The sequence below is a fragment of the Rhipicephalus sanguineus genome, chromosome 9 (assembly GCF_013339695.2).
Source record: "Rhipicephalus sanguineus isolate Rsan-2018 chromosome 9, BIME_Rsan_1.4, whole genome shotgun sequence".
In the NCBI taxonomy this organism is placed as follows: domain Eukaryota; kingdom Metazoa; phylum Arthropoda; class Arachnida; order Ixodida; family Ixodidae; genus Rhipicephalus; species Rhipicephalus sanguineus.
This window is the reverse complement of record NC_051184.2, coordinates 39,617,039-39,642,851: the sequence shown is the minus strand read 5'-3', so window position 1 is coordinate 39,642,851 and position 25,813 is coordinate 39,617,039. Positions and strand designations below refer to the sequence as shown.

The 25,813-nt window shown below is 45.7% G+C and overlaps 1 protein-coding gene across 1 annotated transcript in view; it reads right to left on the bottom strand.

Moving 5' to 3' along the window:
• Positions 1 to 25,813, bottom strand: part of LOC119405034 (uncharacterized) — a 51,642-nt gene that overhangs the window by 23,552 nt on the left and 2,277 nt on the right. Inside the window, exons 2-12 of the mRNA XM_037671786.2 lie at positions 22,207 to 22,359; positions 18,870 to 19,072; positions 18,280 to 18,480; positions 17,444 to 17,555; positions 16,646 to 16,787; positions 15,818 to 15,952; positions 14,561 to 14,650; positions 12,740 to 12,844; positions 9,269 to 9,595; positions 3,260 to 3,313; positions 2,489 to 2,623 (exon numbers count right to left, since the gene is read on the bottom strand). Coding sequence (XP_037527714.1) covers positions 2,489 to 2,623; positions 3,260 to 3,313; positions 9,269 to 9,595; positions 12,740 to 12,844; positions 14,561 to 14,650; positions 15,818 to 15,952; positions 16,646 to 16,787; positions 17,444 to 17,555; positions 18,280 to 18,480; positions 18,870 to 19,072; positions 22,207 to 22,308 — 1,606 coding nt within the window. The 5' untranslated portion in view covers positions 22,309 to 22,359. The remainder of the gene's footprint in view (positions 1 to 2,488; positions 2,624 to 3,259; positions 3,314 to 9,268; positions 9,596 to 12,739; positions 12,845 to 14,560; positions 14,651 to 15,817; positions 15,953 to 16,645; positions 16,788 to 17,443; positions 17,556 to 18,279; positions 18,481 to 18,869; positions 19,073 to 22,206; positions 22,360 to 25,813) is intronic.

The following is a 25,813-nucleotide window of genomic DNA, read 5'->3' as shown; positions in this document are numbered from 1 at the left end:
AACAATTTCTACCTGATTTTGAGAATTAATTGTAAATTCCAGGCCGCATACTGCGCTCCTATGTTTGGCTCGCGTGTTCTCATAAGCTTCGGCTACCGATCGGCAGCGTTTTCTGACCATGTTGAAAAACTTGCATGCTGAAAAACTGTTGTATTTGTATTTCTCGGGACTTTCGTCCTTCGGCAGTTGCTGCCTTCTCTGTGGTCTCCAAAATGTCATGCTTCGTGCCAGAGAAAAGAACTTGTTGAGGAAGAGGCATACTTTTACATGCGTCCATATCGAATGTTGAGGTTGTGGGCTGTGCGTTTTTTTTTGTAAGATATTCTATTTGAGTAGAAATGGTTTACGACACTGCGAAACTGATTTTTAAACTGCGGTTATAAGTAGATAGAAACACTCGATAGATGACGTACCATAATGATGCACTTCATAGCCTCTCATTTGATTCCTTGCCCACTGAATTCATTGAACTATTTCCAACGCTAACCTTTTCACTTTGTAAACTAATTTTTAAAAATGTTTTTATAACGGTAAACGTGCACTGGAGATGATGACACAGTGGAGGAACACACGTACACACATAGCGCTATTTTCAAAAGTTTATCTTATGATCCTACCACTACTTATATAGCAAAACATGAGCACATCTGCTGCGCAGGAGTAAGAAAACATTACAAGGCAATATCACCTGGGTAAACTACATTGTAAACAACGTAATTTCTTCTTTCCCTTTCGAGTGAATGAAATACCACATAGAATGAAAGCCGAAAGCTGTTTGCCTTTTAGTAAGTTATGTGGATTTGGAACTGACGTGTGATGCTTCTCAACAGAACTACGTAGCCGAACGGATGAGCCTACTTGCTGGGTCGTTGGCGAATCAATCTTCTAATGATTTCTCGGGTTTTATGTGCCAAAACTATATGATTATGGGCACACCATAGTGGAGGGCTCCGGATAGTTTTGACTGCCTGGTGCTCTGTAACGTGCACTGACAACGCACAGTAAACGGGCGACTAGCATTTTGCCTCGATATAAATGCCAACGCTAAGGCAGGGATCGAACCCGTGCGTATGGGTCAGAAGCCGTGCACTTTATCCACTGAACCAACGCAGTGCCAAAGCAATCTTCTCAGTATGAAGAATAACGTTTTGCAAGCTATACATTATTTTTATTTAGATACACTAGTACAACAAGATAAAAGCAACAACACACAGTAAACCCTCGCGCTAACTAGGTCATCACAATTTAAAATTTACTTCGTTTTCCTTAAATGTAGAGTGGCTCTAAATAAAACGATAGTAGGTCCACAATATTGGACACAAAAGAGGTAGCTGCAGTTTCGCAACAATCTGCCTTATAAAATTGATATGAGAAAAAAAAATGGATCTTAGGTTTCTTGTGTAGACTTTCTTACACATGGCTGCGATACACGAACGTTTTTTTTTTTCACATTCCTGCTGAACCTCCACCCGACAATGTGATGCAGCACGACAACATGACGCAGGCGCCTAAAATGCATGCACTGCGGTCTAGGCGCAGTATACATTGTGTAATGTGATTTTGTTATAACGAGAATTTAATTTAAGTAGGAAAAAGTGATGGAGAGAGAGGGAGAGAGAATAGGTAATCTTTCAATAGTCGGTTACAAGAAGTACTGACACAAAAATTTTGCATATTGTTTTTTCTGTTGCAATAAGGAGCTCACGACCCACTTATCACGGCTCGAAACATTGTTTACTCGAGCGCGCGACGGTTAATTATGTGGAGACGGCTTCATAGCGCCTAGTCACAGTTTCGGTTTCAAAGAGAGCTGAGAGAGGCGGAACCCAGAGTGGTTTTATTGTAAACAGCTGGCTACGTAAGCACATAAAACCGCGTTCGCATGAGCACCGCGTTGACAACTCTTTTCAATGAAGGCTTCCTGTGTGCGCGCTATGATCCCCTCTGGGACGTTGTAAATATGCATGACCACCCAAAAATGCCCTTCTGAGGCAAGTACTTCAGTATTTGTACTCCCGTGCAAATCCATAAACGAAGCGCCGCCTTGCTCCGTTGAAAAGGTGTGCTAGGAGGCTCGCAAGGATCATGACGGCCAACACAAACTCGTGATGCAGATGGTTCTTCTTTGTTACATTAAAACCAAGTTGGTGTCGATGTTGTCAGGTGTTGGGCTTTGCGCGCAGTTGCGTGATACACGCGATTTAAAAATGATTTTAAATATATACTAGGCAATATTAGCTGTTGATATTTGTAGATGATGCGCTTGTGTCCGCACAGATTTACCCCACAAGTTATCTTGCCTTCAAAATTTTGTCTCAGTACTCCTTCAAAGTCTCTTTAAAATGTTTTAGTATGAGTGTTCGAAATGTAGCGCTTCATATAAAGGTATTCTTGTTGGCCGACAGAGGACATGCGCGTGGTCAGACTGAGGTGCGTATTTTTAAATATCGCTGATAATGATTAAAAAGTATAAGACTGGCGTATGTACCGCTTCGCGTCCGTACTGTCTGGAAACTTGTGGGGCTGCTGATGTTCCTCTCTGGAGTCCTGGCACGCGCGGTCCGGGTGGACGGTGACCGCGCCCGAGGTACCTCACCCGCACAGGACGCCGTCTCTTGAAAGCCTGTTAAGGACCAATGTCCGGCGTTCATCAGAAGTGTTCAGTCATCCCCCAAGACAGTCGATCTTGTGCCGTCTTTCTTAACGCTGTTATGATGCTGCTATTATCTTAGCGACAAAGACAACGCAAGCTGGAACGCCTTGACCAGACGTCGCACATAGACTTGTCGCAAGATCTCCTGATTGGTCGCTATATTGTTAGTCCAAGCTACTTGGTACATTGATCATTAAAATGGTTAAGCAAGCATGAAACACATGAGACTGAAAGGAAAATATGAACACAACACTGTCCACGTCTCTCATTATGTCCCGTATGCTTTGCGCCAATGTAGCTGTTTCAGCGCTATTGCAGTCATTGTGTGGGCAGGCAGATGGACACTAGACAAACAAGTCACCGTGTAAACTTCGTGAGACATGGTATACGCGCACTGAGTGTTATATAAGATTAATATGCAGTGCATTGGTAATGCAGCGGCACTAACGCAATACCTTTAGGCTTTTTTTTTTCATGCAGGCTTCTACGTACACGCTAGGCCCCGTAGCCAGGAATTTTTTTCGGGGGGGGGGGGCACTTGCTGAAAGCCTTGACTATTTTCTTCTGCAGGTAGCAACCTAACGTCCACACGGCAAGAAAACTCACTTTTCATGTCGAATTCCTTGTCGAAGTCACATGGGAAAGGTGTTGTCATCCTCTCTGAAAAGACACACGCAGAAGGGTCTCGGATATATTGAAAAGTATGCAGCTGGTAATCGTGCTGTACATGGTGAAATCGCTCACTGAATCCACTCAACTAGATGGTTCTAATTATTATTACCTTTGCTCGATAACACCTTAACAGTTGAAAGCAAATTGCGAAGCGTGACTTAAAGCATAAGAATCATTGTCTAGTATCATTGTCAAGTGTTACAAAGTGAGAGTACTTGGCTATCTTTTTTAAATATCCAATAACGAAACATATTCAACGTTTATTGAATCCAGTAGATGCTGCTCCGCATCCTTACAATCTCGTTTTTCTGTCATTGTAACGCAGTAAGAGTCCTCAACTGTTACAAAGTGAGAGTACTTGGCTATCTTTTTTAAATATCCAATAACGAAACTTATTCAGCGTTTATTAAATCCAGTAGATGCTGCTCCGCATCTTTACAATCTCCTTTTTCTGTCGTTGTAATGCAGTAAGAGTCCTCAAAGACTCATTCGCCCTTTTAAAATTCACATAGTCAAATTTTAACAGGGTCCGAGTAGACGCAGTCAAAATAGGTTGCGTCACGGTAAGCTGGTGTGAGAACTTTAGCGCCCATGTTTCGGTTTTGCGTCTCTTCTAGTTTTTTTAATTTTTCGCACTGTAAGTGTGGCTCTCTCTAAAGTAATTCAATAGCGCAATTTTCTAATACATTCTAAACCTAAATTTTCTGCTGGTGTCCTATTTACAATTTGCACATGCTTTTTACCACTTGCACACAAAAGCACAAATTCTGCTCGTTACTAACGGACATTATTTTGTTATATATTGTTACAGTTTCCAGCTACAATATTTAGGCCGGTTTTGTGCAAAGTCACATTCACCATTTGCAATTCATTTCTCCACTGAAGGATAGAGCATTGCAATTCGTCACCAAACCTAATGGCGTTCTTCGGCCATAACTGACCCTTGCACCAGAAAACACTACGTCATCAATCAATGAACTAGCACAAGTCAGCCGCATGAACGATTGTTAGGTGCATGTGGGACGCTTTTCTGGTCGAGTTGAATATGCCAGCTGCTGCTTCAAAAACGCCAACAAAAAATAATGGCTGATATTGGTGCGGAAAAATTAATGGCAACGGGGATCTGGAGGAGGTTTAAAAGGCATGGTGGTGATGGCAAGGGAGCGGAGGGGAAGAGTCACGCGACTTTAGCTGTAGTATATAAGAAATGAATTTACGTATCTCTGCTCTCACTAGTGATGTGTCAGTGAGCGCCTTTGTTCTTTACGGAGTTACGCAACGAAACAAAAAAAATTGCGGCAGAATATTCTCACTGCAACAAATATACAAGAGGTGCATTCGCACCATGTGACGTCCCGAGTAGTGTAGGCAGATGTGGTGACAGGCCAAGAGGATGTCGTGAAGGGAACTTCCGTCAGAAGCACTCAGTCTAGAATGGTCACACGATAAAGATGAAGAGGACAGAGTATCAGCTGGGTCAAACCTTTGTTATCAGACCGAGTATCAGCTTGCTCATACTCCCAGGCAGCACGCCGCCATTGGACCGATCTCGGCCCAACGTCGGCAAATGACGGCAGCAATATTGGCCCCACGTCGGCAAATCACGCTCGCGCTACTTTCACCCGCATCGGCCCGACGTCGGCTAGCCGCCTTTGGGCCGATGCGGGCTTGCCGGCTTCGGGCCGACGTGGGCTAGCCAGCGTCGGGCCGAGACGGGCCTGCCGTTATTCAGCCGATGATGGCAAGCCGTCATTGGGCCTATGTATGCTAGCCGATGCTGGCGCGGTGTCGGCCCCGCCGACATCGGGTAGCCGCCGGCGTGACCGTTTACACCCGTTATTATGTTTTGGCAGTGGTGGCTTACCGTGCGTTAAGTAAGGTAATACTATGGTAGTACTGTACCGTCGAGGTCGGCACGTAGCTAGGTTATATGGAGACACCGGCGGTAGTTGCTCGATGCGTAAAGTAACCTGATCAGGCAGGCTGATACATGTGTTATAAAGTAAAATGGCTGCGTGCCGACCACGGCAGTTCGGTATTACTGTGGTTACTGTACTGTAAGTCAGCAGCGCTAAAATAAGACTATTCGCGGCCCAATGACATTTATTGACTGCCATTGGTGCCATATTCGAAAAATGCTTCCTAATTAGAACGACTGCTCCACTGATGTCTTAGTGTGCGATTAAGACCCACAATTCTGTCGAACCATGCAAGGCCGAGAACGAGTCAATATTGTCTCAAACAAAACTAAATTGATGAAAGGCCTGCTGCACCAACTACGCATGCGTCTGAGAAATTAAGGAGCAACACATTTGCAAGGTGATAAACACAAATTTATTCACAGATATGAACACACGCCAGCAGTTCCGGAGTAATTATGCCATAAAGGAATATCTAAACATCTATAGATACCGTAGCCAATATCTAAAACAACCCCACAGCCACCGTATTCCTCAGAAAAAGCAGGACAATCCTAATCGAGAATGGGATCAGGCGCAAAATCATAGGCGTGAGCAGGGTTCCCGTTCAGAGGGGGTGGGGGGGCGAAGGTTCAACGCGGCGCCCCCCCCCCCCCTCCCTATTAAGTCAATGTGTTTGGCAGACCTTGCGCCCACCTCTTCTTAAGTGACTACGAGGGCCGGCCGCCCCCCTGCCCCACTGTGCGCACGCCTATGCGAAGAGTTACAATCACTTCAACGTTATGCGCGGCACATTCGCTATAAATATTGAAAGAACTAGAACGGGCAGAAATAGGAATAAGGATTAACAAAGAATATCTTAGCTACTTGCGTTTTGCGGACGATATCGCGCTTTTCAGCAACGACGGTGCCGAATCACGAAAAAAATTCTGGAGATGTAAACGAAGGCAGCATTAAAGTAGGATTAAAGACGGACCCGAAGAAAAGAAAGATAATGTTAGGCGGCTTGCCGAAAAAGCGAGATTAAGAGTGGCAACTGGACTAGAAGATTCTGTATACGCGTGAGCTAATTACGAGCAGAGGAGCACCCCCCCCCCCGCACGTTTATTAAGTTCGCTAAGGAACGGTAGGCATTCGCAACACATGACTGGCAATTAAATTAGCGTTATCCTTTAAGTGGGAATTGCAATTTTTTCAGTGATATCTTAAGGGCCAAAAAGATGGATAAACTGCTGCACGCGACGCGAGAAACATTGCGAGCGGTACCACAAGATCCCATGAACTCTACATCTAAACAAGATAGACACGCACGCATTCCTAATCTAAATGTAAGATTGTAACAGAAAGGAATCGTGCATAAAAACCACTCACGTGTGCCCGTTGGATCGCTAAAAACACGAGCGAATAAAAAATGCAAGCGCACCATATACACAAAACACGATGGTCAATAGAGAATACGCGATAAGAAGAGAACAAAAATCTGATGACACGTAACAGCAGTGAACACGCGGCCTTATATGAGGTGAGCGAGTTCAAAATGGAAGCAGGGGGCCACTGGTTTCTCGCTGCGGTGATCTCTGCCAAAAACAATGCCGGAATCCTGCCGCGTATCCGTCTCGTGCACGATTTTGACTTTCCACCACACATGTCCACACACCGCACTTCTTGAAGAATTCTGCTGGTCGGAGTGAAAAAAGCCTGCTCCCGCAGCTACGATTGTCCCTCCGTCTGGACGGCTACCCTACCCTGCCTGGTCAAGCGAGTTTCGCGACAATGACGGTGAACGAGGGGAAGGAAGGGAGGGGGGGGGGGGTAGAGGTTGAAGAAGACGAAAAAAAATGCGAATTCTCCCTTCTTGAAAGCACGGCTCAGCCTACCACAATGGTGTGCGATTCCCCCTGCATGTCTATGGGCATGCCGTTTGAGAAAGGCGTTCGTGGAATTTTCAATGCATCACTTGTTGCCACATGTCGCTGCATGAAAACTTTGCGTACACCACGTTGGAGCCGCATTTTTCATCGTATTTCACGTGCCATAATAATAATTTTATGCGACTGTTTCTGAAAGCACGTGGGAAGCAATCGTTGAGCGAGATTTTTACTTGAAAAAGATATGTATGTCGCAAAATGGACGGCAACGAAGTGCAAATGCGAACTGTTAAACACGTGGCAAACACGTGTTTGTCAGTTCGTTAAAGATGGTCAGCGGGCTAGTTGATTTGTAAACATTCAAACGACAAAACGTGTCTTCACTTCGCCCGGTCTTTTTTGCACCATACCTATTTTTCTCAAGTAATGAACCAACTAGCTCAGCAACACGCCTTGCTGAGCTTTTACTATTTTCATAAAGTAAAATTATGTGACATCACTGAAGCAAATGCGCTTGTTACGCTTCACCCAAACACGCGCGTGAGTAAATATGTGTAAACACAGAGATCGGAAACTGTCCGTGTAGTATATGAGCGCTGGCGGCACACATTCAGCGGCTGAAAGGATATAGCGCTATAAATATGATGACAGGCTCGATTTATGCACAGAATTAGTATTCACATAAAACTTCTTCCGCTAAAAGCATTCGTGCGGGAATGTTTGGGTGAATTTTGATTCCGGATACATTAGCGAAGTCGGCCGACCAGTGGCAAAAACATTTACGAAACAGAAGTACTTCGAATTTGGCCCATGAAGTTAATGGTATGTGTTATAACGTTTCAACATTTTTGATAGCGTTGAACAACTGGTCAACGAAGTGGCCATCTAATTTCAGTCAGTTATTCTTCTAAAGACCACCTTTTTTTGGTAGAAAAGTGACTGTGCTAGTGATAGTTGTTAGTCATTGTCATAGCAGAAACTAATAAGAGAATGCAAGCTATTCAGTCGGCGATACTTCGCGCCCCGAGTCGTACGTGCGGCATTAGCACGGTACAATATTTGAACTTTGTTATTTGTGCTAGTACAGCAATCTATGTAGCGGCTACAAATATTCAAGCGCCTAATGCTCTATTGAATTACGATTGTATGCTAGGCGGGTGAGCTACCGGGCTTCTTCGGCGGGCTAAAGGTAGAGCGGAACGTCCAGGTTATTCTCGTCACTGACGGCCGGCAACACGGCGTCCAGCGTCGTTGAGGGGCTTCCGTGAACTAGTTTGGATGGCGTCATATGTGCGCCGTTTCTTACACTGCCGTGTTAACTCCAGGTTATGTGCGGAAGATATTATGGCGTCCCATGTCATGTGTTCGACGTACAGTATATTGCCAGCATGTCGGCGAGGGTTTCATTAACCCGATCGGTGAGGCTATTCGCCTGCGGGTGATGTTCGTCGGTGACTTGTGTGGCTCTATTGCAAGATGGTTTGCGTTAGCTCTGCCGTAAAAGCCGTACTTCTGTCGGTGACGAGGACTTTTGGAGCGCCGCGACGCAGGAGGACGTTCTCAACAGGGTATGTATAACTGTCTCAAGGGAGACAAGACAGTTCCAACATCGTCGGTAAGCCATCGGCTCCGCCGATGTCAGCTGAAGCACGGCAGAATGACGGCATGCTCGGCCCAATGTTGCCGGTGAAAACCATCGGCTCGGCCGATGTCGGCGAATGTACGGCAAAATGGCGGCTAACTCGGCCCAATGTTGCCGGTGAAAGCCATCGGCTAAGCCGACATCGGCGGGAAGACGGCAGAAGGCCGGATAACACGGCCCAATGTTGCCGGTGAAAGACCAACATCGGCTGAAAGGCGGCAAAGACGGCCCTATTTTGCCGGCGAAAGTCATCGGCTCCGCCGATATCGGCGCCAGGCTGGCAACGCTGGCCCGAGGTGGGGCCGCGCACAGCCGCCGTAAAACCAATATCGGCCCGACGTTGTGTGCTGCCTGGGCTTCTGTCATCAGACCAAATTTGAGAAAACTGGCTCATGGGGAGGCTTCACTAAAACGGCTCCCGTTTTGTGCAGTAAACTATTTGAAGTTCTAAATGTGTCAAAACGCACTATACCACATCGATAGAACCATGGAGGCGAACGGCCAGCACCCTAACCTTTTTCCGGGAAACTGAACTCGAAGCTTCTGTTAGGCCTGGGCATCGAGGGCGCAGACTGCACGTCCCCCACGATCTGCACCGTGAACACGGATGCGCCTGCTGCGGCTCCGTGTTGCGGCTGTTGGGATTGCGCCTGTTGTTCGCTGGGCTGCTGTCGCGGTGGCTCTGTTTGTTGCTGTTGCTGCTGCGACAGTGGAGACGTCGATGAGGTGACGGCAAGCTCCTGGCTGCTCCCTCCTGCCTGATTCCAGGACACGGCGAACGTGCGTGGGCTCTGCTGCTGCTTCGGGGGTATGGGAAGTGCTTTCTCCGGCGTCGTCCTTACTGTAGATAGAAAACCTCTGTTTATTTGACTTTTTTTATTTAGCTGGAGAGGAACAAAAATAAACCTAAGAGGTAGCATTACAGTCTTAACCTTGTGCTACCTAAAGCAAGCCCGCTGTAGGCAGATTAGCGGCTAAACTAGAGGGTGCAGGTTGGATTCTTGGCTACTGTAGTTGCATTTCGATGGAAGTGAAATGCAAAAGCACCCGCCTGTGTACATGGACCTAGATGCACGTTACAGAATCCTATAGGGTCGAAATTCAACCCATGTCCAACACTATGGCGTGCCTCATAATGATATAAAACCCCAGAATTTAATTTTAATTTTATAAAATTTTTCCTAGCGTTTTTGTCTAATCAATGATTTAGACGTCTTTTGCTTATCTGGATTGCTGACCAGTTCACGTATTTGTTTCCTCGAAAGTACAATAGGGCCTATGTATGCGATGGCTGTCTTCAAAATATCGGTGTCAATTGAAATTATTTCAATAAGTTCTGGAGTTTTATACGTGCGAAAACCACGATAGGATTATAAGCCACGTTGTGGTGGGGGACACCAGATTATTTTTTGAGCGCCTGAGGTTCCGCAGTGTTTTTGCATATCACCCCCATCAAGATGGTTTTTGGCATCGGTGGTCGGGCGGTCGTCAAAACAGGGAGCCAATAAAATACCGTAAGGTTAGCCACATCATGGTGCACCGTTGGCACTTACCGGTTAGGCAATGTCACCCCTAGCAGCGCAAAGACTGTCAGTGAAAAGCGCTAGCCTGACCACCGCTGACACCCACATGTTTTATGACAAATTTACCGGTCATTTGGCTGGTGAAAGGTGACATCGAACCCGGGCCGTTACAACGTGAGCCCAGCTCTTTGGCAACGTGCCATAAAAATTCGAACGATACACGAGGCTTTACGGAATCCGCCTTTTGCATGTCTGTGTGGCGCCCTCTTGCGGACACTACCAAAAACAAACCGTGCGGCGTCGGTGTGCGCGTCTGCTGCTACTGCCACCGCTGCCACCAGTGCTGCTACGTAGCACGAAGCTTTATTGCTGCGACACATGTGATGAGAGGCCCCGTCTGAGCGTTGTGTTGAGGCATGGAGCCCCTGGGAGTATTTACATACCCGACAGCTTCTTTTCCGTGACCAATGGATGGAGCCGGTTTCAATGAAAATGCCGAGCAAAAAGCAGTTGAATGCTTTCATGGTGGCAAGTGGTTGGCAGTGCTTCCGGCAAACCACAAAAGGACAGAAGTTCTGCGATGAAGGGTACGTGCGCAACCTCATGTTCAATGAGTTGACTGCCACGTCCACATACTGACTTCTGAGAAGTATTTGCCTCCCTTCAGTGAAGGGTGGCTACTACATCGTGCATGCAGTCGTGAGGAAAACCACAGGAGACGTACTGGCATGGCGCTGCCTCTGCCCAGCCGGGTCAATATAATTTTTGTTTATTGTGTCATTCCTACTAATCATACGAACTACCGGGCCTCTGCTTTGGCGGTTTCGTGCCTTTTCTTGTACGCGCTGCCGTGCGTGAATAGCGCTGAAAGGCATCATTCTTCTTAAAACCATCGGTGTAGACGAGCAGTGATGGCACGAAATCGGGGTGCCTGAGCGAGTTGGACGGCGAACCTGCAAGATCCGTGAACATCGCACTAAGGTTACCAGAAACAAGCAAGCACGTTGAAACTTCACTAACACAAGCAAAACGCCGCAAGATTTATGAATCGGTGCGCGGCAGTTACGTCAACAGCCAAAATACATGGATGTTTCTTTCTTCCCCGTGACTTTTACGACGGTACTGCGCTGACGGGCCCCGTCACCGTAGTCAGTGCCTTCTTTCTTTCTCGCTGAACAGCGAATGTGCTTCGACGACAGAAATGAACCACTGAACTTCAGTGAATGACAGGCGACGAAATTGCACTCTTTGGCATTCGTTATATTCAAGCGGAGGACTTACGGCGACCATTTTTACGACGCCAAAGTAAATAACAGCGTAGTTATGTTGAAACCGAAGCGAACCTTGGGGCTCTTAGCCAAACTTTGCTGTTGCCGTAGCGAGAGCTTCGTCGCTACTGAACTGAGCTGTGCGGCGAGCCGGACACGAAGCGCACATTTGTTCCGCGCCCTGCAGAAAACGTGGCATGTTCTTCGCGTACGCCACCTAAATTATAGCAATAATTAGCACACATACCTTTAACGAAGTGTTTTTCGCACAGTCGTGCCAAATCCGAAGGCTGCCACGGACTGCCGTCTTCATTTTGGCGCCTGACAGCCCTGATCCACGCTTCACGGCGCTGACGATCACGTTTCACCGATGGGAAGCGGAAATATGAATGTTGCTGCCGGGCACGCCTAGGGAAGTGCATCCATAAGCGGCACACGTTGCCGGCATCGCGCTAACAGAACCAGATATATAGATAAATATGTTTGTTGTGCTGCCTGCACATGCCAACACCACCGCCAATGCCGCGGCGAGAAGAGAGGCAGCGGGCGTCTGCGACGGCGCCGCACAGATCGTTTCGCAGAGTCGCCGCCAGGGGGCCGCGCATGCGCTGTAGAGGCATGCAAAAGGCGGATTGCAGCAAGCGAGGATGCCACGGGAGGGAAGAAGCCTGGATGTGAAGATGTGCTTTCAAGGATTTTTTTAATTACTGCCTGTTCAGTACTTCCACTAGCTTTGAATTTTCTTGCTTATGAATGGTGGGCACTTTCTTGGATCCTGCTGGGTGGTTGACCTCGTATCCCATTGCAATGTACTAACGAGCTTAAAGAAAGAAAGTGGGGGGTAGGGGGGGGGGGGTTCACGCCGAAAGCGTGGAAGGGAGGTAGGAGTTTCGCTGAATTGTGGTTGTCAAAAGTGAGCACTACCTGACAATTTCATGGTGATAAGAACCGTTAGAAACTTCTAGAAGAAAAACAATGAGTTTCACAGGATTTGTCATGTCAACGAAGCGCAGCGACCATCCCCTTTGAATTGTGGCGCCGCCGTACATTTTCCCCGAGTCAGGAGTTAATGTTTAAAGCAAGGAAGGACGTGACAGAATACGTTGGTGGATTTTCACCTTACTGCCCTAGTGACGACAGCACCTAAGAGCTGTAAATCAAAGCTCACGCTAGCTGTGGTTCCCGTGCACTCACCCTTGTCCTCTTTCTTCGGCGGTGGCACCAGCTTCAGGAGGCTGGCCTGTGACCGGAGCAGGGAGTCGTCCGTCGCCATTCCGGACTTGTCCCGGACACTGCGCTCTATAAAATAACGCGTCGCAGACACTGAACTCTACAGTTCCCAGCAATGCCACTTGACATATTTAAATGGACACTAAAGAGAAACACTATTTTCCTGGTATTAGTAGATCGCAATTTCACAATACCGAAAGCATCATTCTTACCGCGGGGAGACGCTCGGCAAGCGAGCCGAGCGTCTTCAATGCAATGCATCATGCGGGAAGTTGAACTACGAGTTTGAGAAGCAGTTCTTGGGTCAGTATAAAAGAATTTCTGAGCTAACGTTGCTAAAAGAAATGCCTGGCAATGTAAAGTAGGAAATACAAGGTACATACAAACTATGATATAAAAATACTATGAAAAGGAAATGTACACTAGCACATTTGACAAAAGTGTAAAAACTGCAAGGGGGTGGGGTGTACTGGAATAACTGGATTGATAAGGGACGAAAATGATTCTTTTCCATCAGCGAATAACTAACGTTAGCCAACATTAATGAACATCGGCACCAGCCAACATAAGCTGCTTGAAGCTAAAGTGTCTTGTCAAGTCATAAAAATACAAGGGACATAGCACATAAATTTTACAGAAGCAGGTCCTGAACTGAAAACTTTCAGGGGGCCTCCTATCGTTTACATATGTTAACTAAAGGACAGGTGAGTGGAAGATCAATCGATGTACAACAATACTAAAGCATAAAAGAAGCAAAGTGAAAGCTCGAACACAGTCCAGTAGAGACATTCATGAATATGGAATAACAATGATGAATGTGAATGCTTAATTAGGAAAATAACGACATTTGAAATGGGAATACTAGAATTTTGACAAAAGCCAAGCAATGTGCACTTTATGCATTGCACAAAGATTGTAAATACTGTAATAAGCACTGCCGTGGCGTTAGTGGTGTGCCACAACAAACATAGCAAACACAACAAAAAAAGCTCAATTAAAGTCACTGCGATGCACTTACACGTAGAAGCATAGTTTTGATCAGCACTTCTAATGAGCTGCTTGATAGGTGGCACGAAAAATTGACCCATGTAGGGCAAGCTAGAATGGCGAGGTCCTTAAGGGGGGGTGGAGGTGAGGTGCCCCTGAAGGATCTAGCTGTAGGATAGCTATTCTGGCACTACAGAGGAGGAAGGTGCCGGGGAGTCGGGCAGCTGTCCTCCCCCCCCCGTCACTTAACCAAATGTGGCAGCACTAAGGCCGGCATTAGTGAACATCAAGCTAACACTAGCTGACGTGAGGTATATGTTAGCTAAATTAGTGAACACTAGCATTATTGGATCGACACTAGCCATGATTTAGCCAATACAGTGCATCAATGCCTGGCATTTTTCAGCAGTGTGCCAATATTTGCAAATATGAGTAATGATTTTGTCGTCGCCGCAGGTGCAGTTGAGTGTCGCTTTGTCAGCGCACGAAAGGCTGAGCCCATAGTAGTTAAGTCCGTGAGACAAGTTTGAGATTTAATTTGGAATAATTCATGTAGGGTTCACCACAAACAATAAACAAACACAAAAATTCAGCCAAATGGATGGGCAAAAGGACTGACAGATATATTGTAAAATACTGATAATCGTATACCTTGTGCTGGAGCGTCGAGAGGCAGAGGCTGAGGGTATACGGAGCGTTTTTCTTTGGTATGCAACAACGTATCCTCCTCTACCCAACACATTCCTGTAGATTGTAAAAACACATTCAAGGTACGTCAAGAGATAGATAGGCACTTACCCTCCTTGATGACAACTTTGAGAATCGGCGTGAAGGGTTCCTTCACGGGGCTCGGCATCGTTCTGGTCGAAGAATCGGATGTCACGCTCTCTGGAGGAAAGCATGCAGCCACATCAGTTCGCTAGTTGCATGGGCAGCTCGTTGATTCACAGCAGCATTTATAGAGCTTCAGCACAGGTATTATTTATGTAGAACAATTTTTTACAATTTTGGTTTAATTTTTCTCCAGATATGGCCCAGACCGCTGAGCAGAAAACAGTGTGTAATCAGCTTATGGCTTAAAACTGCGTTTATGGTGCATTCTTATTCGTACACCGAGTGTGGCAAAAATGTCCCTTTACCCCTTATGAAATCCTGAAGAGGAAATAGCTTTGTGCACTTTGTGCATTAGCAGCTGTGGTTCACTAAGAAGTAATTCCAACTCGTCCACTGTGAGCGACTTTGTTCACTGCTTTGTATTTCACACAATTATAGGCATTCTAGTCACTGACGTTATGAGCATGCAAAGAACAAAAGAAAAAGGAAATAAAGTAAATTACGTTATTTTTAGAAATTAAGTTGGATATGAAAGTTGGGATAGTTTTGGCACACTGCAGCGCAAAAAGAAAAAAAGGAAACACACAACGGACGGAACACGAACGACGAAGACGAGCGCTGAACTTGCAACAACCTTGCAGTGTGCCACAATTATGTACCAACAAGCCCAACTCGACACTTTAATTGGGATAGTTTGTACTGCGTTAAGTGCGTCATAGAACTCCAATAAAAAAACAACACTGAGAGAAAGATTGCATGAATAAAAAGGTGGTACACTAACAAATGAAGGTTTAAAGAAAAGCGTGATGTGACGATGGAAATTGACACTTAACGTCAAATTTTACTTGCATCCTTCAAGAAGGTTCGAGCCACTGTAAACCTTGCTGTCATGGTTTTGGACCATAAGTATGTTCTTACGCCATACCCTATGTCAAACAAGAAGCCTGCGTTAGAACTGAGAGCTTCAAATATTGATGAATTGGGCTCGTTGGCAAGCGCTCATCGTTCTCTTGAGCTAAGTACGACACACTAATGGAGATGATGAAAAACGACACAAGTTGACACAATTGCGTCCTTGTTGCCTCAGCCCACTATGTCAAATGGTGCGTTTCGTTACAGCCAGTGTTCATCTTGTTCTTGATGTCGTACCTGACGCCAGAACAATGGTCAACTGGGTACGCATGGCCGGGATTTTCGCTTCGTGCTGCCGGTACCTCTTACCGTTTGATTTCACCGACTGCGCCTCTTTAGATGCCTCGACGCCGCTTGTGTCGTTGACATTCTTGAGAGAACTTTCACGCAGATGCGTCCGTGGCGCATAAGAGTCCGCTGTCCCGACATCCGTGTCTGCAACGTCTGAAAAGCACGCCACCCTGTCAGGAAATAACGATTTCTATCACGTATCCCCCTATATAGTGCCATTCTCCTTGGTGTTCCATTGACATTCCATGCACAACTAGAACCACCAACACAGCACACCAACTCAGCTACTGAGAAATGCAACTATTCACAATGCACCCAAACCTGGACGCTGTAGCAATGGAACAAGACAATTTCAGAACGAGCAATGTCACAATTACAATAAATGTCAAGAATTATACTTCATTGAAATAACAGTTGGAAGCAAACGATGGGCAGACATTTCGACATGATTAAGACGGCATGTTGTCTAAGTCAAATCAACAGTTAGACAATTTAGACATGTCTAAATCCCTGTCCGTTGTTTATTTCCGGTGGCTATTTCAGGAAAAAACCTACACACTCATCCAGCTTGCACTTTTAATGAATCAGTAGCACCCAACGTAACCTAAAGGAAGCATATTGAAAACCACGGCATAAAAATATGTTATTGACAAAGCAAGAGAATAGAACAGCCATTACTTGTTTCGATTCAACGGCTACTGGAATCGTACGCAAGTGATGTAACGTGATGTCACTTGAAAGTCGCGTCCTTGCCATTGGTTGTCATATATACATACGTTTGTAAGCACGTTACAGTGTTCATCACGTTTCTTCAGTGTGCCAAGGCAGATTTGTGCATATGCTAACCAGTCATTGAGACTCCCTTTGCTTGGCGGCGCTTCAAGGCTAGATCCCGGCGCGCCTTTCTGACTCGCCAGGCGGTCTGCAGCGCAGTGGCGGCACGATGTCGCCGCTGAGCCACACTGCCTTCAGGAGGTCCCGGAAGTGGCTGCAATGCGCATGGCAAATGAATGTGGCAAATGGTTAAAAAATTACTAACATTACAAGTACCGCCATGGGTTATCAAGAATGTAATGCAGCAGATTGGGCAAGTGCTGATGTGGCTTGAGGGAGGGGAGGGGGGGGGGCAACGCTCCTTTTGCACCTCCCTGCCGACGCCCATGATACACACACTAGTAATAGTTGTCACCGAGGGGGGCGAAGGTGCTCTTTGGTTAAGAATGAATGGCAAACTCTTATGCGTCTTGCAAAACTCTTGCAAAGATATGCATTAAGTGAAAAACAAATGTAGCACTCTAGCATACATAAAACATAGAGGGAAGGAGATTCCCATGGAACGTTGCTATAGGGGAACGGTAATTTCGCATACGGTAGAAAGATAGCAGAGCAAGGAGGGCGTGGCGATCACTAAAGGCTACCGGGGAGGAGGTCACTAAAGGCTACCGGAAACCGATCGGTACTTTAAATGATTCTGCGTATCGGGTCGTATTCCTCTGCAGTCAATGCGTGCGTGACTCCCGAAGGAAACGCAAGATATTTGCTAGCCGAAGCCTGGATGCCTGGCGTCATGCTTCCTCCTAGTCATTTTCGTAACTCCATGCTAACACCCTTGTTATCCTACTGACAAGCGATGTTAATACACACCCACAATGACGTCTGGTGCTGATCGTCCGGCTTGGGGCAAAGGAAGGTGCGCGGCTGACTGGCGAACCTTGAGAGCAGGTGCTCGCGGCCTTCCTCCTGTAGCGACACCACCCTGTGGACCACAGCATCGCGTGATTACACATAGTCTTCAGTCGTAAAACAACAACAACAAAGAAGATAGTCATCTGAGCTATCGGATCGAGATTGAAGCGAGTGTTGCTGCTATAACACCAGATAGCATGCATTAAGCAATGCAAGCCAGAATTTTTTTTCTGCGGTCACCAGGCAGGTGGGGAGCACAACGAACAGTTATGCAGTGGCATCAAAAGATCAAAGGAATAATAATCAAACCATACAATACAAAATGGCAATACAAAAGGAAGGATGTAAGAATAGACACTTGCTGAAGGCCTGGATATGAGCAATATAAGGAAAGCACCTATCTTTCAGCAATTATTACCCCCCCCCCCCCCCGGGCTACGGGTTTTGTACAGTGCATGTTTGAGCCATCTCAAGTTTTTGAATATCTTTTTCGTAGAAAGGGTCCCAAACCAGTGATGCATATTCATGCTTAGGTAAAATATGCACTTTGTATGCGAGTATTGCCTAATGTTGGCTCCTCCAAAATTAAAAATAAGGTTTCGCAGAACTGTACATTGGGTGACTCGGTTGAGCTTCATATTGGACAATAGTGTACGCAGAATACCGACAACTAAAGGAACGTAGAATGTCAGGCAGTGCCTCTTTTGATTATTGAAAACCAAAATACAAAGTTTGTGGTACGTCTATGCGCTTTAATTCGCGCCAGATGGCACGTGCAGCAGTTCACTACGTACCCAAAAGCGGCGAGGACCATGAAGGCGACCGAAGGGAAGCGGGTAATGTTGCTCAGGAGCGGTGGATGGAAGCAGTGGACAATCTCTTCGCGGCTCATCAGCGAAAATCGCACGCACTTCAGCAGTTGCACGACGTACTGCTGCCGCTTGCAGTAGTCATGGTTCAGCCAGCGCAGTGCTGCCAGAAACACGGGCACTTCCCTGTACGCGATGCAGAAGAAAAAAAAAAACTCACAGTTCCTCAAAATGAGCGTTAAAGAGACAGTAGTAGGAGTTGTATCAGTAAATTATTTCTACAAAGTACCACAATATCAATAATGATCAACTTCTACTGCGAGGAGACGATTGGTGTGTCAGAAATGACACAAGAACTAATGACTGGTGGCGACGTCATCTTAAGATGCTGCACCAGTTCGCCATGCCGTGGATATTGGTGGCACCCAAGTGGGGCACATTTAAATTTTCTTATCTGTAAATATAGATTGTGGCCACAACGGCCCAAATTCAATGGCTGTTGACTGCCTGTTTTTGAAAATATTGGAACAAGTTCTCTTTGCCACGAACGAAAGCGTGATGAAAGTTGTGCTCACCCCGAAGTTCCGAGCCGTGAGCAGCTGAATAGCGGCACAACCTCAGCGACTGACAGCCTCAGGAAGCGCTCGTCGGCCACCACCTCGTCAAAGCGAGATGCCACGAGTCGCAGAGCTGCCTGGCGGTCACGGCCGCTGCTTCCCTTGTTGGCCGTGCGATACCACACCAGCAGGCGCTCCATCTTGGACCCTATCAGCGATATCTGAGGAAACGTGAAGAATAGTTGTGGGTGAGGCGCTGTACAAACATGTGCATTTTTCCCTACTGCTTCTAAAAAGCGTGTCTGAAAAATGTTCCAAAATACTTGATCTTGATATAAGTTTAGGTGACATTTGCTCGATCTGACTAGCTGTGCTAGGTCAACTGGAATATATCTTCTCCTAATGTATGGGTGTCGTGTGCAGTGTGACAATAATGAGTGCACATAAGAGGTCCAGGTTTCATCAGTCTACTTGGACTGTTTTTGTAATGAGTCAATTACGTCCGAGGAAAGCAATTGGCAACAGTTGGGTTTCCTAAATAGAGTACAGCTACCAAGGCTTCGAATACTACCGCTCTGGACTCGCCGATTACACGTGATATGTTTTCGTGTGCATGAGTGATGAATAACTGCAATGACATGCTTGGCAGTTCGCGATATCCAAACATCTAGACCATATTACCGTCGACGACCGCAGCTTTTCATAAGACGTGGCAGTTCTCAGGCATGCGAGTTTCAGCTGAGTCTCTGATCGACTCCTTCGAAACACTCCTGAATGACCACGTTCAGTCGTTTGTGCGCTACCTAGCTCTGCGAGTTTTTTAACTTATTTTATTGGGTAAGATTTGGGCAAGTTCGTTTGTAGTGAACGGGGAGAAAAGGACAGAGAAGGCACAGAAAACTGAAAAAGTACTGAACAGAAGGCGTTTGTCCAGTGTGCAGTGTCTTCTTTGTCGCTGCTTTTTTCTTGCATTGTCTTTGGCCCCAGTTAACTGCCAGTCTCACTGTTCACACTCTCTACATGCGTCCTTTCCTTCTCTATTGCCCCACACAACTAAATGACATTCAGATATTGACTTAGAACTTAGAATCGCTTAGATTCACTTAGATTCAGATGAACTCACTTAGACGCGTGCGAGTACTGATGATCACGCAGTGGAGCGTTGCTATAATTTGCTGGTACTGTTCTGGTAACCTTTAACCCCTCGCAATTCTTATTGACCTATTCTGTTTACCTATGGAAACCGAAAGCAGTGAAAGCCTGTGGAAATAGAAAGCATATGGAAGCTGTTAGCGAATGGCTTTTGTGGAAACACAGTAGCACTTACATACCTAAGATAAACAATGACTGTACACAATTATACTTACGTCGTGGGTTTTTCTCATGTTCCCTTTCGTTCATCAGAAGTAACAGTATCTGGACATAACAGTGGTTTATGTGTGTCATTTTGTTATAAATACAGCGCAACTGTAAGGTCTGTGTCTATGCTGATAAGTATATTCGTTCACCCTTACCAAGACAAAATTGAGCTATGAAGGTACAACTGGCGAGGCCACTTTTCATATTTCCCATTAAGTCACTACGTTTGTGACGTCAGTCTTGCGCTACGTTGATTAACTGTAAGTAAAACTGTGCTGCCTGCTGGCATAAGAAAACTCATTTGTAGCTTTACTGTTGCCTTCAGAACGCGCTCAGATTGTTGTCTGTTCCGATGTTTCTGTAAGACCTGTGATAAGATAGCCAGAAAGTCAGGTCGGGTGTGTAGGGCTGATGAGGCCAAACGTGAAGTCTAAGTGGGTCAGCTTTCTCATTATTTCACATGCGATATACGCAAGACAGTGGCACCTTTGAAGATAATTCTTTGACGTACCTCAGAGTTTACAGTTACATAGCTTCGTTTTTTTTTACTGGGTGAAAGAAAGTTCTTATGAACGCCCCGACATATGGAGTGTTGATGACCAAACGTGTTTGTGTGCGTTGAGGCATACCAGCCTTTCAATCTTGTTTCTTTTTGCACTTCCGTTTTGTGGTCTCCATCACATGCTAAACCATCCCGTGATATTTGAGCATGCATGTTTCTGACTAAATTACAGATCTTACAGGGGTGCAACAGGTGCGCCAATTGCGCTAATTTGACACAATTCATAATTTTTGCGCCAGGCTGAGCCAAAACCATGATATTTGTTGAAATTGTGCCGTGCTGCACCAAAATGCCCCACCATCCTCAAAATTTCCTCAGTTGCCCTAATTTTAGAAAGAAATGGAGGCCTCGTTGTCCACCTGCAGATTTGGCAACATCGTCCAATCAAATCTAGACATGCAGACCCTAACCCTGATACTAACCCCACCACGAAAGAAAAGAAAAAAGGACAGCGCTTCTAAAATTTCCTGGCCTTATTCTACCACGTGCAGAATGCTTTTTAAGCCACTTTTTTTTTCGCAGTACACCGGTGCCTTGTGAAAAAAGTGTACTACAATTTAGAAGGGGTTATTGTACTAGCTGTCACAGAACACATCACATTTTGTTCCTTAATTGCTTATGCGTGCACGCGCCGTATAATCAGAGTACTAGTATGATTGGTGACGTCTAAAAAATTACTGGCAATCATTCAGAGCTGTGTATGACGTTTCTGTGGCCCTGAGAAACAATAAACAAAAACGTACGCTGCTTTTCTTTTTTCGCCACCTCCACTCGCTCCTGCTTTAAGAATCTCCCGAATTTCGAGGTCACCAGGTTGGCAGGTCCACATTCGCATTTGCAGCGCCTGTCAAATGATTTGACAGGCGCTGCGAAAGCTAATGGGGACTTCGTCACTGCTTGCACTGACGAGCGGTTAAAACAAACTGCTTTTTATTAAAATAGCAGTGCACACGTGCACTGTGCATGAGTTAGCTGTTGTTGAATGGTTCGTACATATTTTTGTTTTCTTTTCTGAAAGTAAACCTTCTTTGTCATACTGCTCCAAATTTGGGATTTCATGCTACAAAATGGATGTTTTTCTCCAGTAACCCGTTCAAATCTGGATTTTTGTGCTCCAAAAGCCACATCTTGCTGTTCCTAAAATTGCTCCAAATCTTATTCGGCTGTTGCACCCCTGTTAATAGGACTGCTTCTTTTTTTTTCGTGGGCTCCTAAAGCTTGTCCAGGCATTAGGAAATATGTTTGAAAACACAGCGACAAGGTTAGCGCAACACGTGATTCGGTCAGTCAAGTGTAAAACTATTAGACACATATCGACATTTCTATAGTGTTTCCTGTCAACTACGAATTTGACTTAGCGGGTTGTTGCAAGATTGACAGAGATCTTAGAAGGCCGTCGATTTTTTTTTTTTTTTTTGCCGTGGAATCACTCACCCTCTTGATCTCCTTGATGGCTCGATGAATTCCAAGCAGCATGGAAGCTTCGTAGATGTCCAAGGCCATAAACGGATCCGCGTCTAGAAACCCAGTCTCCATGAAAAGCACCAGGGCTTCGAAAACTTCCGGTTTGACGTCTTGAAGCTCCAGCTACAACAGATTATCCAACCAGTTTGATTGCATCTTTGTGCTTAAGACAGTCAGTTTAACGACGAAGTTAAATGTGATAATTTACTCTGGTATGTACACATTATACTCCATGAAAAAATAGGAGTGCCTGTTACTCTTCTGGGCAAGCCCCGACGTGTAACATATACAAAGCTCTATAAAAATACCCGTCACCTCTCTTTTGGCTGAGAGTCGGTGCACTGTAGGATTGTACTCTGACTCTTAAAAATAAAAGGCCACATGACCATGCTGAGCGAGCCATATGTCTCTTGTAGGAAGCTGCTAAATGAAACAAATCACACTCACTGGAGTGTCAAGCGGCTTATTTCAAGTGAGTTAACTGACTCTTGCTGTAGTTTTTCGTGTGACCACTGATGGAAAAAGTGAAGTATTCCTTTTTATTAAGTTCAATGACACTTCCCGTTACGCCATGCGACTACAAAAAAGATTGAATTAATTTAGAAAACACATCAAACTGACTTGGCTTTTGCTGCAGAGTAAAGTAGGAAGCGGGAAAATTTGGTCTGTGGATTCCATTTCACTATTTCGTGACTGTGGGAAAATCGCCACATTTTGTATGTTTTAGTACTTATTTTTAGATGCGAAGTATCTTAAGGCGGAGCTCAATCCGGTGGTGGTGGTGTGCGGCGTGACTACTCTTACTGCGCATGCGCATACCCTCTCCACACACCTCCTCTCCACTCCCCCTCACCATTCCCCATGTCCTCTACCCCTCCCCCTCTCCACTCACCCTCTCCCCTCTCCCATACCCCTCTCCACTTCCCCTTTCCACTCTTCCTCTGAAACGCGGGCTAGACATGCCGAAATTCTCTCCTGCGCAACGCCGCGATGAGCTCTAGCGCATGCGCGTCCCCTCCCCTTCTCTCTCCTCTCCTACGCCGCCCTCTCTCGCCCGCCTGTCGACCGCGTTCCCCGCTCGCCACTTGAGCGACAGTTATCGTGCACTCCACACCCAATTTCCATTTTCATTTCCTTCTTCCTTTTAAGAATCACCTCCCCCCCCCCCCCTGCGAGAATTAACGGCCAGGCTAGATGGAAGATGACGCGAGGTCGGTAGCATGCCCAACGAACGCCAACGGAACGCGATCGTGCAAGTGCTCCGGCTTCGCATCGCCTCATGGTCCCCTTTAGCGGGAGATGGTGTAATTTTGTTAGGAATGATATGGTAGATACAGTGTAATAGTATATATCAATATGAAGCTGAAGCTAAGTGATTGTATTTTTTAAGCCTATTACTTTGAAAAATTCATATAAGGTATAATATGCAAGAATATTTATGAAATAACTAGATTTATTGAACATTGCATAGAACATTTTTAATTTTATGCCCCCAAAATGAAAGAAAAACAAACAAAGAATAATCTGAGATAGGAAAGTTTGAATGATATAGCACAAAAAGGGTATGAGTTACAATATTTTTTGTCTGCCCAGTGAAAACTGCATTATTCCATCAGCTTACACGGTTATATTCTTTGCTCGCAAAATTTTTCAAACACAGTAATACAATAAACAAATTTAAGAAGAGGAACAATTTGCTATTGAGCTATAGGTATTTTAGCAAGTTATGCTTAATAGCAGCACAGAAAAAAATCACGTACCGAATAATAGCACTGAACACGGCACCAAAACATCCTAAAGCATGGCTTCACCGCACGCAATAGCTATATTCTAAACATGTAAGCTACAAAAAATGTCTTCACATTTCAATGTCTGACGTTATGGAAATTGGTGGAACCACGTCTGAAATCTCTAAGACGTAAAAATTTCACCATCTCCCACTAAAGGGAACCATGTGGGGATGCGAAGGAGCGCATCGGTCGACTTAAAGTTTCGTTCATCACGGGCACCTTGCCCGATGTTAACGCGTCCTTGCATGTAGAACACACCATGGAATCACTGTAGTTGCTGTTAATGGTCCCGCACTCTTGTTGGAGCACGCCACGTGGGTTCATCGCGCGTCTGCAGAATCTCGTTCGCCGACGCCATCACATGATTGCTGAGAGAGAGGCCACAGCGTCTTACCCAGGCCCGAACGCGCTAGCACGTGCCAGAACACGTGGTTTTGTCTGCGTTACGCCAGGCTAGGACAGCATACGGCAGCCTGGGCGCCTAAAGTGCTCTGCACATATTATCATCAAGGCGGTCGAAGAAGACTTCTCCTTGGCGCGAGCTTCGGTCAGCTCTGCACGTATCATCATCAAGGTGGTCGAAGAACAAGACAAACAAGACTTCTCCTTGGCGCGAGCGCGCGCTCAATATGTTACAGATGGCTATGGTAGGTTTTAGAAAGCGGACGGTCGCCAATGGAACTACGGACAAAGCCCAGCGCAAAAGGTGCTTCGCATCTAAAAAAATTCTTTTTCGAAGGTTGGTGTGCCACTGGCCAAAACAGGCATTACAAGTGGCATTTGTCCAGTCATCAAGTATCTTGTCGCCTTAGCACTTTTTGTATTCTCTCCGCTTCGTCAGTCGGTAGGACTTGTTCTGAACGTACTTGCTTTTGGGAGGTGCATTCATGGAAGCTAGACGATGCCCATACAGATCAGCAGGCAAATGAAATGCACCATCTCTGCGGCCGTGACCATTTCCCAAGAACCATCATCTTTGGCATAAGACTGCTTCTACGAGATTTGCAACCACGCACACTCATTTTTGTTAACACAAATCCTGTTTATTATCTCCGAACGCCGATTGTCCTTGTGACACATATCGCTTCACTGCACAACACTACTCTGAGGTCACGGCCGGGTAGTTTTCTTTGGCTGAACATTGCTCTCTCCTGATTGAAGGTTATGTCACCAAATTTTTACCATTTACTGTTGAGACACTACAAATAAAAGGTATAATAGTGCGAACATCCTCACGATATTTCAATCGGAGTAAAAGAATCTATGCGCCAGAAAGCTTAGCGTGCTGATTAACACCCGACTACGATCCGGGTTCGTTCTACGGTTTTTTATCATCAGATATGTTCATAATTGACATCATCCTCGGAGTGACTTCTGCTAGAAAGAGCAGAAAAATCGCTTGCGGACGCAACAGAATTGTCCAAGGAACAACATTTCTGAGAGGGTCTCGCTATCGTTTCGTCTGCCGTTTTCGCGAACAAACCAAGTGAACCGCTATGCAGGAGACGAAACATTAGTGCTTACAGAAGGTGCCAGATGGTGCAGCTAGTTGATAGGAGCGCCCATACTTTTAAATTCTCGTTCGGCACGTTCGGGTCACCGGTGACCCACGTTCTATAGGCGTGGTCGCGAAAGAATTAAGCAGTTTAGGTGGGCCTCATTTACATATTTGTGCGAGTATTGTCAGCTAAAATGTGCGACTGCAATGTGTATTCCCTGATATTCTATAAAAGATATCGCAGAAATCTGCATCATAGAATGCATATTTATTGCATATGATTTAGGAA